The 20,077-nt window shown below is 40.4% G+C and overlaps 2 protein-coding genes across 2 annotated transcripts in view; both read right to left on the bottom strand.

Annotated features, from left to right (window-relative positions):
• vstm2la (V-set and transmembrane domain containing 2 like a) overlaps positions 1 to 11,138 on the bottom strand; it is a 47,908-nt gene extending 36,770 nt beyond the window's left edge. Inside the window, exon 1 of the mRNA XM_078253910.1 lies at positions 10,858 to 11,138. Coding sequence (XP_078110036.1) covers positions 10,858 to 10,975 — 118 coding nt within the window. The 5' untranslated portion in view covers positions 10,976 to 11,138. The remainder of the gene's footprint in view (positions 1 to 10,857) is intronic.
• A 7,125-nt stretch (positions 11,139 to 18,263) lies between these two features.
• ctnnbl1 (catenin, beta like 1) overlaps positions 18,264 to 20,077 on the bottom strand; it is a 70,770-nt gene continuing 68,956 nt past the window's right edge. The window contains exon 16 of the mRNA XM_078254377.1: positions 18,264 to 19,036. Within this exon, the coding sequence (XP_078110503.1) occupies positions 18,948 to 19,036 (89 nt within the window). The 3' untranslated portion in view covers positions 18,264 to 18,947. The remainder of the gene's footprint in view (positions 19,037 to 20,077) is intronic.

The raw sequence follows: 20,077 nt of genomic DNA, 5'->3' as shown, positions 1-20,077 counted from the left end.
GACTTTCTTTTCCTTCTTTAACAAAAGCAAAAGTTGATAATAATACACTTCTAGAGACAATATATCATGAGACATTTCTAAAAACTAATTGTTTTCTAAGAAGAATGCACATCACATGTCAGTCAGTCAGTCTGATATTTATTTCATTTGTTAAAAAGTACATAACATGTATTTTCTGCATTTTCTGCTTTCAGTCTGTTTTGCTGGAAACAGATATGTAGTTGCCAGTACCACATAAACAGAAAATATTTAGGTGAATCTGGTAAAAAAATTAAAATAAGAAGAAAAAAAATCGAAGGAAAAGAATCGATTTTTAAAAATCGTCACTGTAAAGAAATCACGATACGTATGATTTTCAATTGCAATATATTTGTGTTCAATCAATATTTTTCTTCACTTTTTCACTCTGCTTGTAAGTTTCTGTAGGTGGATATTTTAAGACCCTGTACTCATTCATAGTCCACCGACACATGTTTTCACTTGGGCTTGATTAGACCTCTCCCCAGCACTGTGTGGGCGTGTAGAGACGGTTTGATTGACATCCACCTCACACCTTCATCATTCTTATTGGTACGTTGAGTTTGGTGACTTAACGCTAAATTCAACCTGAGCACGGGTCTAATCAGAATAAGTGAGAACACCTGTGTGGGTCTGCAGTGCCCTTCCATCAATTGCACTTTCGTTTTGGTAAGCTGTGGAAGAAGCCTTTACACAGGGGTGGCGGGTAATGTAGGCTTAAACCTACCCAAATTTTCCTTCCTAAAGATGCGGACAGATGGCTATTTTTGGCATTGTATTGTGACAATCTACAGGGAAATTCCCACATTACTAAATAGACATTAAATACGCCTTCACTGCCCAGAAACCATCAATCCCCACCTGAGTCTCAGTCATGGTTACACCAATACACACATAAACCTGAATACTAAGGGCGTTTTCACACCTGTAGTTCGTTTGCTTTGGTCCGAATCAATTGGTGAGTTAGTAAACTTGGAGCGATTTGCCCTTGGTCGGTTTGGTTTGGTTTGGTTTGACACTTGGAAAAATCCAAGCGTACCAAAATGCGTCATTACAAATCAGGCAAGAACGTCCAGCCCTCTTATTGGTCAGATATGTCTGGGGGCGGGATCAAGAAAGTAAATACAGGAAGAAGGTTCTGTGTTCTGATCTAGTGGTCAAACCAGCTCATTTCATTAAAATTATCAGACATTGTTTCGCAAGAGACGTGACTACGTCTGCTCTGGTCACCGAGACTTCGCACTGCTCTGCCAGTGTCTGTCTCCAATTTTAGCGGCAGCTGGTTTGACCACGGAGATAGACAGACGGCAAGCTTGACTGCAGTCTATTTCTGTGATAGAAACACTGCAAGCTGCTACAGTTTGCTGCCCTTCTGCATCGCAGATTGCTAAACACACCTGACTACAGGAGACATTAGCTCAGACTTGCGGAGTACATATAGTTGGTGCGGTTCGAGTACAGATCACGTTCTCATCACAAACGAACCGCTCCAGAGTTTGAATGAAAGCGTACCCGAGACCACCTCTTCAAGCAGGTCTCGGTACGCTTGTTTGGTCTGCTTTTGATGCGCACCAGAGTTCGATTGCCGTGTTCTCACTTGCCCAAACGAACCGCACCAGCGGGGCAAACAAACTCTAGTTCGATTCAACCGAACTAAAGGCTGTCGGTGTGAAAACGCCCTTAATCAACCACACAACACTAAAACCCAGGTAACATAAATGCACACCCAAAACATTAACAGAACATCATTAAAACATACTTCGACGAAGACAGGAAGCGTTCAGCACACAGTCCCTTGAGCCTTTGCAGTGCTTCAGCGCAGAGCACAGCCGCGTCCTGTCGGCCGTTACAGTATTATGCACACAACTACACTAATGTTAAAGCAACACCAAAGATTATTTTGTACCTTAAAATAATGTTTCCAAAATCGTTTCAGTGGTTCATCAACTTGTAACAGGGTGAACGGCACTTCTGCATTCGCTTTACGGACCTCTGCTAAAACCGCACTATGCAAGTTTGCTAGATCGGGTAGCGGATCTGTAGTTCGAATGAGAACGGTAATGGGCAATTCCGCTTCCAACCTGTAGGGGGGGGGGACCGAAGAGGAAAAGTGCTTTTGGTGTTGCTTTAAAGAATACAAACCCCTGTGTCTTCCGTGTATTCCCCGTGATTAGCCTACTTCTTGTGTCGCTATGACCACCTTCTCCACCTTTTGCATTTATTTACGCTTTTTTGAATGTGCCTCTGAAGCCCCTCTGTGTTCGTCTGTTTCGTTTGGTTGTCATGGCAATCAAAGGCAGTGTTGGGAAAAGGGGAATGGGTGCTTTGGGAGTGGACTAAAAAAATAATCAGATACATCAAATATATTGATGACAATGACGTAAATTATATTTGTCTACACTGAGCCTGCTACACATCGAGAAAAATTCAAAGCAGAAGAGATTAGAGAGACAAACATTAAGGTAAGACTTGGTTAGTTTTTAAAATGACAGTAATGTTAATAATTAATATTCTAAGGTACTTTACTGTGTGACCTCTCAGTGAAATATTCATAGGTCGTAGCTTTTTATTGTGAAGGGTAAAGCAGAAATGTTGAATTCTGACCATTCTGACATGTGTTGCCGTTGACTGTCTATTCGATTATTAAAGAGAAGAAGTGCAGTGCCGTCTCGGTTCGTAAGTTGAAATCCTCGTTTGTTTGTTTTTAAGATGGCCATTATAATCCAGTGATCTCTAAACAGCTTGCAAAGGTCAGGCAACGCTACAGATCATATCCTAGTTAGCAGCAATAAGCGCTTCCTCAGAGTGGTTTTACCAGGGATCATGTGTATGCGGCTTAATAGTCTATCCAAATCTACCTCCCTCCCACATTAGCCTACCCAAACCTCCACCTTACCCGCCGCCTATGCCTTTACAGCTTCTAAATGAAAAAGATTTCAGTATTAAGAACACATTTACTTTCTATGAAATAGACTGATCATTTTAATCCAGGTCATTGTTTTTCAATATCCAAAATATGATTGATGATATGATTTCCACTGTCATGTGGCAATCCTTGAAATTAAAATCACTATCACGAAGTAGATATAACTTGAATCACAGTTGAATTGCATCAGTAAATGGTGTAGAGCGGCAAAATCAACAAATTAATATGAAAATGTCATGGATTATTACTTTGCCTACACTTTGCTCATAAAGGGATATGAAAACAAAGCCAGGAGACGCGTATAAGATTGATTTTTAAGTACCAAGACAACGGGGACTGTGCGGAGGTATGGTGCAGCTACAGCAATAATTCCTCTCCTCTCTGTATTTAATCCCAGGCTGCCCTCCAGCGCTTGTCTTCTCAGTGAGGAGTATATACTGAGGTCAGGACCTAAATACATTGTCTCTACCTACCGCTGAGTGCCAACAAGCTTTAGAACTGTCAGCCTGTCCCTCACCTCTGCTTCCTCACCTGTCCTTTGTGTTTGTTCCGACACTTCCCCCCTATTACTGTAGGCTTATGTCTCTTTCTGTTTACAGACAGCAGCAGCCGTGTCTTACTGTAAGTCTGAAATAAACTTAGGCTAGGGCTGGGCAATATATCGATATTATATCGACATCGATATATGAAGCTAGATATCTTCTTAAATTTTGGATATCGTAATATCGTGATATGGCATAAGTGTTGTCTTTTACTGGTTTAAAGGCTACATGACAGTAATGTGATGTCATTTTCTGAACTTACCAGACTGTTCTAGCTATTATTTGCCTTTACCCACTTAGTCATTATATCCACATTATTGATGATTATTTATCTAAACTCTCATTGTGTAAATATTTTGTGAAAGTACCAATAGTCAACCCAACAATATCGCCGCAATATCAACAATGATGTATTTGGTTAAAAATATTGTGATATTTGATTTTCTACATATCGGCCAGCTCTAAGTTAGGCTATTGGGAAGAATATCAAGGCAAACTGGGCGTCTATTGACTTTGCACAGAAAACAATTATATAGGTAAAGATATATATGTGTGGTGCCAACCTGATCTCACAGAATTCCGTGAAATGAACACGGCCCCTTAACTCAAAATCGGTGGCAGTTTCACGGAATCGCCATAAATTCCATGATGGGCCAACAGAACAATTCCGTGTAATTAACACAGCCCCTTAAAATTCTGTGATGGGCCCATGGAAGAATTCCTTGAAATGAACACAGCCCCTTAAGTTAAGGAAAAGGTCGTGGCGGGACAACGGGACGGTTGGGTTTAGAAAAACAACAATGGACGGTTGAGTTTAGGAAAACAATAACAGGACACCGGACAACAACGGGAGTTTAGGAAAAGAACGGGACGGTTGCATTTAATGCTACGTCATCTTCTCATTGACTTTACTTTGGCATTGTTTTCCGTGGTGGCCACATGGAATTTTCACACATTCCGTGCCACCACCACGTAATGCACTGTTAACAGTTCCTGCTCATTTCACGGAATTCTGTGAGACCAGGCTGGTGGTACTTAGTCTCTAAATTGTGAGAAAATAGGGAAACATGCTCGTACCAGTTTCCCACAACCCAATATAATATAAGTGTTTTGTACGACTAACAATCAAAAATCAAAAGATATTCAACTTACAATGGTATAAAACAAAGCAAAATCAGCAAATGCATGACATTTTTGCTTGATAAATAACTTTTACTAATACAGTAAAATATGTGTTAAGTAGTTGCCTAAATGTGACATCAACACATTTTCGTTTGAAAAAACACAAGCAAGGCAGTTTCTATATTTTAGACTGGTGTTACTTCAAAACTTGTGAGAATTTAGTGAGGATGTAATGCAGATTTAACATTTATCAGATTATCAGCAGGACAAGGAGCTTCTTCCTGAAGTTATGGCTGGTATTGGCTACAGTAAACTAGGCTGGTGGCTAGCTGCTGCCCGACTAGTGGAAAAATCTGATTGAGGTTTTGGTTAAATATTGAATAAGTCAATGTATTCTGTCTTGTTCTAATCAATCAGTCCTGCTATTATCATTTTCAGTCAACACTGAAACTGCAGTAGCAGTTGCTAGGAGCAGTTAACTAAACGTTTTGTGTGACTATATAAAAAAAAAATGCTATTTAAAAGAACAGTTTAACATTTGTGGAAATGCACTTGTTAGATGGACTACTTTCATATCTGTATGATAAATATGTATGCTGAATATAAAGCCTGAAATCTTAATGTATTACTGTCCCTTCTTGAAGGAACAATAAGTAAGGTTATAATGTATAAGATATGAAATATATAGTGTAGTTATTATAAGAAATTGTACATGTATTCTTTTAGGTAGGCTAATTTATATAACTTCTTCAACAAATTGACTAAAATGCATTTGTTTACTGTTATAACTGAAATAACACAGTGGTTTATTAAGTGCTTCTTGGATCTGTGCCCATATTAGCTGATGTAGAAAACAGTGTTGCAACAGTAATAAAAACCTCAAAAAACTCATCAGCGCAACTGATTTAGATTTCTGTCATAACAGTTGTTCTTCTGTACCTATAAACCGCCGTCAGAACTGAAGTGGGAGTGAGGAGTGAGGAGTAAGGAGCAGACGGGGACATTTGGTGTTTAATTCTGCAGAAGACTTGAGTAAACCCCACAAGCTGCTGCTGACAGTTTGCCAGTGATACTGCATTGGCCACTGTTAAATCTTTAATAGTCTAACAGTAGTGTGATGTCATTGCCTCAGTGTTCCAGTTTGCTTTTAGTGGAAGACCTATTTTCGCCTCACTACATTTATTATACAACACACACACATTTATTATACATCTGTGCCAGGCCTGGGTTTATACTCCAAAGCACCATTTATACATCCATCCAATGTTTTGCTCTCAAACACTGCCATAGAGGAGCAGCCATGCCTGAAACCGTTTAAGGTAGTGCAGCAGCCATAAAGGATTCTGTCTTCGCTGAATGGGAAATGAGTCACCTGATGAACTGGAAAGAGTGGTTCAAATCTAATTGAATAATGGGTGTCAGAATGAGGCTGGCTTCTCTGAGGATGGTGGTCAAAACAGGGTGAAGATATAAAACTGAAGGCTAACAGGCACATATATCTTTGTTTAATCCAGTTACTAGAGCCAAACATATGTTTTTAAATTGGTCAAAATATATTTTAATTTAGAATCCATATTGTTTGGTGGTGTGATGCATGTTGAAAAATGACTAAAATGGAAAGATCTGGCATCATTAGACTGGAACTGTCAACAAGAAAACTGTTATCCATATGTCTGTTAGCATTGCCCCTGTTGTCTCATTACAATCCTTTTTCCTTTGTTAAGTTTAAGCATCTTATTGGACCAACGGCTCATTTACCCTTCACTGATTAATTAAGGCAATTGATTGGCTGGAATAATCTCCTCACTGGATAATCATGCACTAATTAGGAGTTAATTGAAAAGTATCAATGACTAAAGCAGCGCCCGGAACATTATGAAAATCAAGCAAAGATTTCCAAACTGTTTTTCTTTCATTTCCTTTTTTTCCTTACTGTTCTTTTGTCCAGCTGGTGGAGTGTCAGTGGGAAAGTAAAATGATGAATTATGACCCCCCCCACAGGGCTCAGAAACCACCAATACAAGCCAAGCTTACAGTATATTCTCAGAAAAGCAAATGAAGGCTTCTGCTCAGTTGACCCTATACTCTTGCCATTCTTTTGATATTACTCACTGTGGAGAACCCCCAATGTGAGTTCACCTCATAACTATGGATGTCTGTCTTAGATTATTCTGCAAATATAAAGGTGTTAAAGGGAGTTCAGGTGGGTTTATCCTCATCTTTATCCATGAACATCTCATCACTCCCACGCTGCAAATCATCATATCTGCAATTCATCTGGCAATCCTATTATAATTCTATTCTTCAGTTTTATGCACTGTGTTTGGAATATTGTACTAATTACTGCATTACAGTACATGAATCTGTCCTCCTCTTTTCTTTCATTCTACCCTCGGGGGGCAAAACAAAAACAAGTGTATCTCACACATTTCCTTAAAAATCCCACACTGTTAAAAAAAAAATCTTCCTGCAAGCACATTATTCAGTTTGAAATTATTCTGATGCGTTATGTTATGGATGCGCCAACCTGCCATGAGATATTACTCATATTGCTCCGATTGGCAAGAAAAGGAGAAATACTAAATATTTGAAACTTAAATACAGAGAAATCCTGTAACAGGACATCAGTACTTTATACAGCACACATCATGCTCATACAAACCTGGCCACTCTGTGATACTTTATACCGAGCGATAGCAAAGAGACAAAAGATTTAATGGATGAATGATGATATCATATGATGGATGATGAGAATTCTAAGACCAGGACGGGCACTGCTAAATCAACAGAAACCACCAGAAGCATCCCAGTAGGAGTGCAGCTGTCAGAACATCTAACCAGAGGTTTCAAGTCGCAAGGAGTCAGCCCTTAGACAAACACATTCAACAAGATCTCTGCTAGTACAGCCTAAAGACAGGACCACCCCCCCCCCCCCCCCCACTCCAGTGGACGTCCAGACAAGTCAAGGAGGAAATCGCCAGAAACCATCTTAAAACTGGTTACTATCCCCCCCATACTGTATAAGACCAGCTGTGACCAAAGTTCTACACTAAGGTCACCTGATGACAACTAAACAAACTCCATCCACTGTTGAAGACCATTAAATGTGGTTGATAGCTCAGGAGGGAAAAACAAGTAAGTGGAGTTTGAGTTAAAGATTAAATCTACTACCCAATCAACTACCTGATTGTGTAGATAGATGCTGCACAACATCAGAAGGATACGTCCCCTTCTAACGCAGAAGGCAGCTCAGGTTCTGGTGTGTCCGTCCGGCCCCTGCAGCTCGTTCAGAATGCAGCAACTCGACTGGTCTTCAACCTACCCAAGTTCTCTCACACTACACCGCTCCTCCGCTCCCTTCACTGCTTACCAGGTGCTGCCTGCATACGGTTCAAGACACTAGTACTTGCATACAGGGCCACAAACGGATCAGGCCCAGCTTACATCCAGGACACGGTCAAACCCTACATCTCAGCCCGCCCACTCCGCTCTGCATCAGCCAACCTGCTTGCTGCCCCCTCACGGTGAGGGACAACTAATCACCAACGAAATCCCGACTGTTTGCTGTCCTGGCGGGGGTCTGGTAGTATAGATTCTTCTACTACTATAGTAGTAGTAGACTCTATACTACACACTACACTAAATATTACATTTAAATAATAATAAATAATTAATAAATAACCAGCTTTTTAAAACAATAGTTGCAATGTGCAATTTTAAGCTCATTAAACTATTTTCTAAAAAAGTGCTATAACAATTTTACTGGCATTGCTCCCATTATCTTTGCCTGACAACTCTTCTCCAAAACAAACCGCGCTGAGATAACAGAGCTCAGCCCATAGCTTCACTCACTCCAGCAGATAGTATGCGTGAAATAAAAACAGGACACGTAATTTCACTGTGTATTGTTAACTACGCTAACTAACCGTGTGTTGTGAACCGCGTGTAGTGATTAAAAAAAAACAGACAACAGCTGTGTCTCAAAGACCGGGCAACAGCCGGGACATTGAGAATCCACGCGGGAGAGGTGATGGATAGTTCCAGTCACTTCGTCATGTATTCATTTCGTTGAAACAACAGAAGAAAGCCTCACTGATGTGAAGAACAGGACAGAGAAACATATATAAATGCTCTCTGCCTACCGTATGCCAACGCTCCGGTAATTAAGTCCACTCACCCTGTCTCTGCCCGGGCATGCCCCAGCTGCCGCACATTTGTTGACAAACTCTGACGCACACGTGGCGGTGAAATGGCGATTTATCCCTTTAAATGTGAATAAATGACAGTTACACTCACCGCCAGCAAATGCTCTTTCCGTTGTGATTGGTGGTATCTTGACAACTCGCTGTTACCTTGTTTCCTACAGACTGTGTTGATGCGACTTGTACATTACAGCCACTCAAACAGGACAGAGTAACACGGCGGTTATATATATATATTTTTTGAAGACTCAGTTAAGGTGGCATGTGCGTGTGGTTAAGGTGGGCCGCCTAAACTGCAAAGGGCTGTGGGAAACCCTGTAATGTAAATCATCTTATTTATTTTTAATACGCCGTATTTTTAATAAGAGTTGGATGAGAAGATCAATGCCACTCATGTGTGTCCATTAAAAATGAAGATAGAGCCAGGAGATATGGGAGCAAGGGACGTCCTGAGCCGATTCAAAACGATTGGTATCATTGCCGACCCGGGCCGGGCATATTTTAATAAATCGGCTAAAATAAAGCTGATTAAAATGCAATCCTTTCTTTACTAAAATATTTTGTCCACCTCAGCCTGTTAGTGTTGCAATAGGCTGCTCTCCTTAACATTTAGGTAAATATAAGTATCGGATCAGACTCGGTATCAACATATTCCTATTACGACAGGACTCGGAAAAGGGTAAACAAATCTGGATCCTAACATCCGTATTGGCAGCATTTAAGAAATACCTCAACTTTTTGTTTATTGGCAAGAAAGCAAATGAGTGTAGTTTCTTAGTTCTGCTTTCGATGGACGATACACTCGCTCAATGCTGCTTACAAAACAGGTTAGATCTAAACGTACTCTTCTCAAGTTTCAACTAATCACTTTCCATGGGTGGAGACATGATCATACCTGAAGAGGTTATTTTATTTTATTTTATTTATTTCTTTTGTGCAATTTCTTTTAAACAAAAAAAAGGAATCTCATCTGTGTTGTGACCCCGCTTTGAAATTTGATGTAATTCAGGCGTATCTTTAGATGCAAATGTTGCAGTGCAGCTTAGTTTGTGGCATGCACACTGAATCATGGGTGTCTGAGGTTGCCTGGGTCCCAGGTTAAGCTTCTGGGAAGCAAATGATCATAGAGGGCATTTACAGAAGTAAGAAAAGCTGGTAACGGATCTACTGTAAGACTCAGTGCCGGCATTCAGACTTGCTGGCCATCCCCTCCTCTTTACTTTATTTTTCAACCACACACAGAAATTGTGCTGCCAGCACATCTGCCAAGCCGGCGGCGTGACACTTGTGGAGATACCCTGGCCGAGCCAAAGTTACTGAAACAAATTGTGACACTCTGTGTTAGTATGACGTACCAAATATAAACACTGGAGGCCATTTAAGGAAGCTCCTGGTGAGAGGCAGATCTGAGGGAGGGTTTTTCGGTATACTGTAGATTTCTAGAAGAGAATATTAACTTCCATCTAGCAGCTGACATCACCTACTGATCAGGAGAGAGGGGGGGATGAGAAGCACTGGTAGAGAAGTGCAAAGCTCACAGAAAACAAAATCCTATCAGTCATGAGCGCAGCCTCACCACAGATTGTTACACCACCAGTTATATCAAAAACCACAACCCTTACACTCATTAGAGAGGGCTGCCACATTCATAAGTATTTAGCCTTCCAAACGTATAACTGCAAATGGTCTGAACATCCAAATTCAAATAGCACTACAAACCTTGTTGGTAGGCTACTAATAAGATGGATAGACATGCACTGACTGAATGACAGGTTGACTAATTCATTGCAAAGAGCTAAACTACTGCCATGTAATGCCTGACAGCAAAAAACTACAAGCTCCCTGGGTATACTCACACACACACAATCAAAGAAAACACACATTTACATTAGTTGGCATATTATCAGCATTGATCAGACTCTCAGCCTGTGTGCTGCTTTGTTTAATTCCTCCTCTGCATGTGAGCAGATGGCATCACCTATGCCGTCCTCTCCACGGCCCTTCTGATGTCCGCTCATAAAAGAAAATGAATTAGAGGAACACCTACCGTTCCCAGAGATGTGGTTCTCCACCTCGCCGTGTCCAGTTTGCGTTGTGGAGAGACTAAGTTGCATGTAGAGTCCCATGTAATGTAAACTCCCCAGCAGCACTCTGAACGCTCCCATTTCTCTTCTGTTTTTATCTGCTCTCCTTTACCCTCTTTGACTTTTTCACATCGGGTGGAGTGCACGTCGAAAAAGATTTATTTTTTTCTCTTTGTTTGTTTTTGTTTTTTTTTAATCCAGGTGACTTTGTTCTGGCAAGGAAGACAGTGGGATCACTGTGTGCAGAATAAAGAAACGAAGAAGCCGCTGCAGCCTCTCTGTATGCCAGCAGACTGACTGAGTCTGTGCTACCGTTCAGTCGGCTCTACATGAGGCGGAGGGACTTCCCCCGAACGGGAAGTGCCGCGGCTTGCAGTGGGGGATATTAGTTATGAGAGGAGTGATATTAGAAAACACCTTGAGCAACCTTAAACTTTACGACATTTCATTTCCCGCCAAATAAATGCGCTTTTATGAAGCGACGGGAGACCACTAAAAGATTCGAAGCCCTAACATGTTAACATTATTATGTTTTATTTATTTTAACTAAATATTCCATTGGAGTGCTCCAACATTAGCTTTAACAGAGTGTTTGCTAACAGGGTGGGTAAAAAGCCTGCTTCCCATAGTGTCATGCGTTTCAGTGACCACAGGTAGTATTTATTATGTATTTATTTTATTTAGTTATGTATTACATTACATTAATCAATGATTTATGAAATTTCTTGAAGTAAAGATAAAAAAAAATAAAGATAAAAATAATCGGAAACTGTTCCTTTGTTTTGTTCAAATGCCCTGAAAACATTTTTTCCTCAATCAGTGTTTTTTCTTTGGGAGAAATGGGATCTTAAATGAACACTATTTTCTGACAAAGGTAGAACATAATAGTTACCAAAAAGCCAAGTTTTCGGAGGCTTAAAAAAGAAAAAAATAGCCCACTGATCATAGTCTATTTTGGCTAAGTCTATGCTTTTCTATGATTCTACCACTAGCTTTTGATGGGAAGTTTATTTGTCACTACCCATATTTAGAATAATTTTTTCACTTGTCTTTAGAAAGTATAGCCTGAAGCCTAGATTGCCATACATAGCCGAGTGTTAGGACCACAGGGGTATTAAGAGAGTCCTCTTACGCAATTTTTTTCTGGGAGAAATGGGATCTTAAGTGAACACTATTTTCTGACAAGGTTAGAACATAATAGTTACCAAAAAGCCAAGTTTTTGGAGGCTTAAAAAAGAAAAAAATAGCCCACTAATCATAGTCTATTTTGTGTATAAGGTCCAAAACCAGTGAGTGTTTGCTGTCAGGGAACACAGCATCCTGCAGCCTCGGTGTGTTGCTGTCCATGGTGCTGAAATGCAGTCTCAGCGTGTGTCACTTATTGAACAGTAGAAGATAAACATCCCACTGACAATCTGCACTACGATATGGGCTATTGGACTTTATGGAACAGTATGTAAGTGCTTGTGTAATCTTCATTGATCTTAAGGTATTTTTCCACAACAGAGCAGCATAGCCAGGGGGTATTTTGTCCACCTTGATAGGCAGAGTGATATACTGTCTGCGTGTTCTATTTATTTCAAGGACACAACTCAGAGAAAGCCTTCTTATTACCATAGCTAACCAGATTTCTGCATTTAATGCTTCAAACATGTCAAACATGTGGTCTTGGGTCTATGAATAGACACAAATATCTCCATGATTTTCTATATATTATATATATTTTATATATATTAAATATAAGATTGGTTTGTTTTATCTAAAAATACGGGGGTTGATTTCTGTTGTGTTATTATGTTTGTTACACAGCAAAAGAAACATATGTGTAAACTTCAAGCTATCCAGACCCCAAGACAGCAAACCATGTTGCTCTGCCTCTAGGTTTAGATCAGTATGCAGTGTTTTGTTTTTCTTCCAAAAATAGCATTTTCCCCTTTGTAAAAGAAAATGGTAAGGTGTGCATAAAATTCAATTGTAATTTTTCTTCAGGGCATTCTCATTAGTTTTTCTTCCTTTTTTTCATTATAGTAAGTATTGGACCATTGAACACAGACATTAGCACGTGCATAACAGACCTGCAGGTCCATCATCATTCATCTAGATTCTTTGAAGAAAAAAACCCAGGTTCACAACCAAACTTTGTGGATTTTGAACAGAGCCAGGGACCTGGCTGTAACGCCAACACAATGATTGGATTACCTGACTATGATTACCCAACTCCAATTACCCTCTTTAATAAAAGCCATTATCCCAGACGTGTTTTTTTTCAGTCCAAGACACAGCCCTCCATAAAAGGACGAAGAAGAAAATTGCACAACTGTTCCCACAACTTTACCTAATAGTAAACAGTACACAGAGGAGCAGGAAAAAAGGACAACATACTTGATATTTTGTTTCTGTTGTGGGATGTGATGCTTTCACGATGATCACACACTGGTGGTCAGTTTACCTCTGGGTGTCATTAGGCCCCATTTACTGGGGAATATTTTGCTATGCCCTAATAAAACCATCATAGGAAATGAACATGTTTTTGCAGTGTCCAATAACGTGTAGGAAGTGAGAGTGGCCAATTTGGTGGAGATAGGTTATCCAGCAGCTGAGCATAGGCCCTGCCCTGACTACGGCTGCACCCTGACAGTTGGACTATTGCAGCAATTAACAGCTTTGTTTTGAGCCATTGAGGTTGAATGATTTGCTTTATGTGTGTGAACTTGTGGAATTGTATGGCTGCAAGGCAGGGTTGATAATGTTGAGGAACAAAGGGAAATTCTTTATCCGTTTCAGCTCTTAACACTGCCACAATCTACTACCTGTATGAGCATGTTCATGGCTGAATATGTAGGCTCAAAGTCCGCTGGTTGAGTTTAGCACAGTGATCTCACTTGGTAGTGGATACTGGTGGATGCCACCTTTCCCTCATATTATCATACTGCTTTTCACTGTTCTGATGGGGGGTGCTTTAGTTCATGAGGTTTTTCCCACTTTTTTCCCCAGGTCTTCTTGTTAGGTTTACCTCACTTTCACTGAGGGTAAAAAGGCCTAGTCACACCAGCTTTCATAACAAATTCAAAACCAAATCATTTAATTGCAATGGACGTAACTGTGTTGACCTATTAGGGAACGGAGATCTGGGGATTATAAAATGAACTTACAAATGAAGATGTTACTGTTGAGCTTTGAGTGCTGTAGGCCTGTATACACCAAAGCTTAAAGGTGCAATGCCCTTGTTCTACACTCTTTATTAATCCTTGAGCTTAAGCTCAATAACAGAATACCTTCTCCTCTCAGTCCCTACTAAAAGAGAGGAGCCCAAAACCCCAGCGGTGCACAGTGTTTGCGCTCAGTCATTCAGAAAATACAATTATTCTCCTACCCCTCGGCTGTGAAATTGCTGTACAACCGCTGTTAAACACGCCACAGTCATAATCACTGATAAGAGATGCATGGGGCCGGGTCTCCTCTGCCAATACAATATGCAAACGACGCCCTGCCGTTCTACCCATCTTATTACTGAGCAATATTAGAGTATGCAAAGACACTTAGGAAAGGCAATTGATCTGAGAGCTGTGAGTGAACACCCCCTGTTCCCTCTCGATACTGCTGCTTTCTGCCAGGATTATGGTCAGGGATCCAGGGAGGGCGTGATACACTAAATGAGTGATTCATAATACAGAAACATACTATAGACAAGACACTAATACAAATAGATACATCGTCTGGTTGCATATGGGAGACAGTTAGGAGCTGCCTGCTCAAAAAATGTGTTCACATTTGCTTTGAAATGTAAATATTGGAAAATAAATTCCCCTAAGCAAGACATGGGTACTTGCTAAATAACAATGTAAACATCAACTCAAATGCCTCCTCAATATGATCAACCAAAGTCCTCTGAAAACTACAAGCATGGCCTCAAATACACGCACACTTTTAAGTAGTTTCTTTCGATGGTCATGACTTTTTGACACCTATTCACACATGGCTTGAAAGTGGCAAGTAGTAGACATCCAGCCCAGACACAAGGACGGGGAAGTCTCCATCACCTCTGACACCATATATTAAGATAACAGGGACCCTGTTCTTGCTAAGCTGGGACATCGGACATCACAGACACGAGCACAAGTAAGAAACCTTGGTGTTATCTTAGATTCTTAATTTTTAAACCCATTTTAATTTGGCAAAACTACAGACCATTCAGAATGCTGCTGCCAGGATTTTAACCATAACTAAATTGAGAGATCATATAAGTCCTCTTTTTATGCAACCCACACTGGTTCCCTGTATCGTTTAGAATTGATTTTAAAGACTCTCTTAGTTAAGGCACTACATGGCCCGCCCCCTTTTTATTTCACAGAATCCCTAATGTTTTATGATCCTCCACGAACCACATGATCCTCCACAGCTGCTCTTTTAACTGTTCCCAAGGTCGCCACAAAAACCTTTGGGGATGCTACTTTTACTCACCATGCCCCCAAAATATGGAACACTCTGCCTTAAAATAATAGACTCAGTGGACAATTTTAAACGAGAACTCAAAACATATATTTTTACAATAGCTATCATAATCATATAATAACTATCATCTGTCGGTTTAATGTGTCATAGAAACATAAGTTCTAATTTGTTTCAATTGTCATACTTAATTACGTATTTAATTACGTCAATGTTGACGGGATAATTAGTAAGGTGCAAAAAAAAAGGCAGAACAATAGCTACCAAGCTAACACACGTGGTAAACTCAATGAAGCTGGCTTGGCGAGTATGCCAATAATACAGCTGATAAACCAAATCAATTGGACTATAAAGCCCTTTCAGACCTACATTTAAAAATGACACTTCAAAAATGATAGACATACGATTTATTTACGCCTAGATTCACTATCTCTGAAATACAGTGAGCAAGTCAGAAAGGCATTATTTCGGATACTGATCTCAATTTTGAAAATCACATCACCAATATCAACAAAACAGCATTTTATCAATTAAACAATATATTAAAACTTAGAGCATTCATTTCACAAAATGACATGGGGAAACTGGTGCATGTGTTCATCTCAACCAGGTTAGACTACTGTAATGCGTTATTTGCAGGATTATCCAAACAATCACTGGGACGCCTCCAACTCATTTTAAATGCAGCAGCCAGAGTCCTTACACGTAAATTTGAACACATTACTCCGGTACTAAAATCACTTCATTGGCTCCCAGTACAATACAGAATCCTGCTAACAGTCTATAAAGCACGTAATGGTTTAGCTCCTCAGTAGATCTCTGACTTGCTCACTGTTCACAACCCCATCAGGCCTCTCAGGTCATCAGGCAGAACCCTTCTAGCTGTACCCAGAATTAGATCCAGGTCCGGTGAGGGGGGCCTTCACCTACTGTGGTCCTGCTCTCTGGAACAAGCTGCCTGATGACCTGAGGTCCGTCACAACTGTATCCCCATTCAAAAGCAAACTCAAAATTTCTAAAATCATTCTATCAGGCATTTGTTTAATTACAGTGTGTGTGTGTGTGTGTGTGTGTGCGTGAAATTGTACGCTTGCACGGTCTTGCTTGTTTTTGTTGATTGTCTTGTGTATTATTTCCATTCATGCTTTGTTTTAATGTATATGTGGTATTTTGTTTTATGTGAAGCACTTTGGGTTTACATGTAATGAAAGGTGCTATATAAATAAAAGTTACATTGACATACATTTACTCGGTGTAACATTTCATTCTTAACCTTGAAAACAGCAGTTGACTAAACAATCTCCACTTAAGGTGGTCTTACTCACTTTTCCTTGAAATGTCGACTGTGTCAAAATGTCTTCAGCCACAGTTGGCCCAGTTGTTACGGAACTAAGGGTTTCTCATTCATGTTGGCTTGAATGGTAAACTTGTTCAAGCTGCGAGTAAATTAACTCATATGAACTAACTGAGAACTACATAACAATACACTAGCTGAATTCATGAAATAAATCATGTATTAAACTGCTACAGTATAAAAATCAATGAAATCTAACCAGATGTTCAACCAACCAATCAGCCTGAAGGCCATTCCACAAGTAGAGTCTTTAACTGGAAATATGTCATTGTTTTTTCCGTTTGGCACACCGCAAACATAAAAACTGAGACAAATGTTACAATTGATTGCATAACAAATTTTAGATCATATAGTCCAGTCATAGCAAACATCCCTTTCCCTTCCCATCCGAGGGACCAGTGGCTGCTTACTTCATAAGTCTTGATGTTCAAGCTGGCTGGATGATACTCTGATAAAACAAACACATATTTAGATACAGTACATTTTTTCCCTAATGTACAATTGCTCTGACACTACTGTAGACTACTGAAATGACAGATTGATATCAGACTAAAATAGTGGGTTTGTGAGTTTAAGTGGGTCAGCTTTTCACTACAACACACACACACACACACGTTCCTAAGCATAAAGACAGCAAAGATACAGTGCAGTATGGTGCACAGACAGTGAGAATAATACAGTAGGTTTGTGTATACAGCTCTACGATACTACACCTCCGCACTGATGGTTGTGAACAGCGTCACAAAGAGAATCAGCAGTGGGCTGAGAGCTCCGGGAGGCTGCTGAGATCCAGCAGTGGGTGGGTTCAATCAAATAAAGAAGAAGCAGGTCTTCTTCTTTACTTACTAACATAGCTCCGGGAAGTTTATTCCCCGGAGTCCTTATGTTCTTTTTCCGCCCAGCATCATCATCTTGGATCATGATGGCACCTACATCATGGTGGCAGCTGTCACCGTGGTCCTGCCCTACGCCCTGCTGTGCCCTATTACACCCTGCTACGCACTGCAATGCCTGGCTTCCACTTGCTATGTCCAGCCAACGCCCTGCCACGCCCTGTTACGCCCTGCTGTGCTCTACGACACCATGAACTATTAACTATTACAATATCTTTATTGTTACTATTATTGCCATTGTTCATCACACCCCCAACCGGCACCGTCAGACACCGCCCACCAAGAGCCTGGGTCTGTCTGAGGTTTCTTCCTAAAAGGGAGTTTTTCCTCGCCACTGTCGCACTTACGCATTCATGCATGCTCTTGGGGGAATCACTGGAATTGTTGGGTCCTTGTAAATTATAGTGTGTGGTCTAGACCTACTCTATCTGTAAAGTGTCCTGAGATAATTCCTGTTATGATTTGACATAAATAAAATTGAATTGAGGTCTGCCATTCTGTGAGGATTCTCTCCCGCTGCAGATAAAGATTTGTTGTCTCCATCTGTGTCTCTGTGCAACAGTAACCCAGTGAAGGCATAATGAGATTCATGTGCACCGACGGTTAACAAGCTGTGCCAATCTCACTCACTAAACCTTGACATTAATCAAACAAACCAAACATGCAATCAGGATTTTATTACCAAATATTTTATTAGAAAATATTTTTCACATGTAAATCCAAAACAAACAAAGCAGGTAAAGTGTGCGAGCCGAGGGATAGATAATACGTTTGCAGATCTGTGCAAAGTGTGTCCATAATTATTCTGCAGTGTCTCTGCAACACCACAGGACAGAAAATAAACAGCACATCCCATGTTTGCTGTGTGTTTCAGTCCAGCTGCAATCTTCTGCTCTCCCAACTTAACTCCTGTTCTACAGTGAGCAGCTTTACATGCACAGCAAACCTTTAATTTTAACCGAATTCTCTGGCACGTAAAGATTGCGTTTATAAAATAAATCTGAGTTAATTAATTGAAAATAAATACAAATTATTAAAGTTTGTATTGCCGATAATTGCAGTTCTCTTTCTTCTTCCCCACATTGGATGCCAAAGATGCAGACAAGATAAGCCAGTTTTTTTTTTGATAAATTACTTTTCTTTAAAGCATGAAAATAAACCTTACTTTAAGCAGAGTAGTAACTGTGTGCATGTAAACATACCCAATGACTTTATTATGTTACACAGGCTGGCTCAAGGTCACCATCAGTCCCAGATCAGACCAGCGGGGTGTAAATGTTCTTAAGTGTGTGAATATACCGTTTGAGTGTGAGAGTGTGTGTGTGTGTGTGAGACAGAGCACGACAAAAATAAGAAATTAGAAGTTGTCTACAAGGTCCATGATCCTCTTCCGCTCAGCCTCTTTGAACTCCTCACTCTTCCCATCTCCGATGCTCTCAGCGTACTCTGCGAAAGACAAGGAAGAGCCAGAGGATTAGTTGACTTGACAGCTTGAGAGCTGCAGTTACTTGATCACCAAAAATAAATAAAAGGAGTAAAAGATGAGTGCCTTAGTGGTCTTGCACTATTCCTGAGAGCATAGAAAGACTGATAAAAAAAGAATTTGCACAGCAGCTAAACAACAAAAATCAAAATATATGGAGTTTACTATGTTTGCAAAACACAGAAAAGCAGCAAATTGTCACATTTGTGACACTGGAAACCAGCAAATGTTTGGCATTTTTGTTTTTAAAATCGACTCAAACTATGAATTTCTGAATAGTGTGTTCTAATTCGAACACTTTTACAATTAAATGACCACAAACCAATTAACACCCAGTGAACCTGTCAGTCTGGGGCCCCAGTGCACTTGCCCTCTTCTCCCCTTTCCCCATTTAAAATCCTAAATACTTCGAAAGAAGACATCAAGAGATGGTGTAACCTCAGGAGTGGATCACTTTTCAGTATACCTCATTTTACCCACTTATGAATAACCGCAAAATCAAGCTACAGTATTTTTTGTATTATGGAGGACAAAGCTGAGAGACCCAGCGCTTGGAAGTAGTAGCACTATTGAATCACTAGTTCACTATAGTTAGTATAGTTCACTAGTCTCTAGTCTGTCCATCACTTTGTAACAAAAAGTCGTATTGCAAGATTCGTCTTTGGAAAAAATGCTTATCCTGTATATCATGAGGGGTCCCAAGACAGCAGCTCCCCCCCCTTCCCCCCCGTGTCCTCTGGCTGGAAACAGTGACCAGTCCAGGTGTACTTTGCAGTGCTCGTACTTCATTGTGTGCTTCTGAGCATTTGACTGTTTTCTTCATTCTACGCGTCTTGCCTCCCACACAAGGCCTTTGAGACCTTCTGACGGTCGATTTGTGAGTCTAATGTGCAGAAAGAGAAAGCTGCAGCTGCCGCAGCCCCGGTGGAGTCCAGGCATTCGCTCTGAGGCAGGGATTACACATTAAACCCAGGGATGTCGAAACAGAAAGATGAAAAAGACTA

The sequence above is a fragment of the Sander vitreus genome, chromosome 7, assembly GCF_031162955.1.
Source record: "Sander vitreus isolate 19-12246 chromosome 7, sanVit1, whole genome shotgun sequence".
Lineage (NCBI taxonomy): Eukaryota > Metazoa > Chordata > Actinopteri > Perciformes > Percidae > Sander > Sander vitreus.
This window is presented reverse-complemented; position numbering and strand designations above follow the sequence as displayed.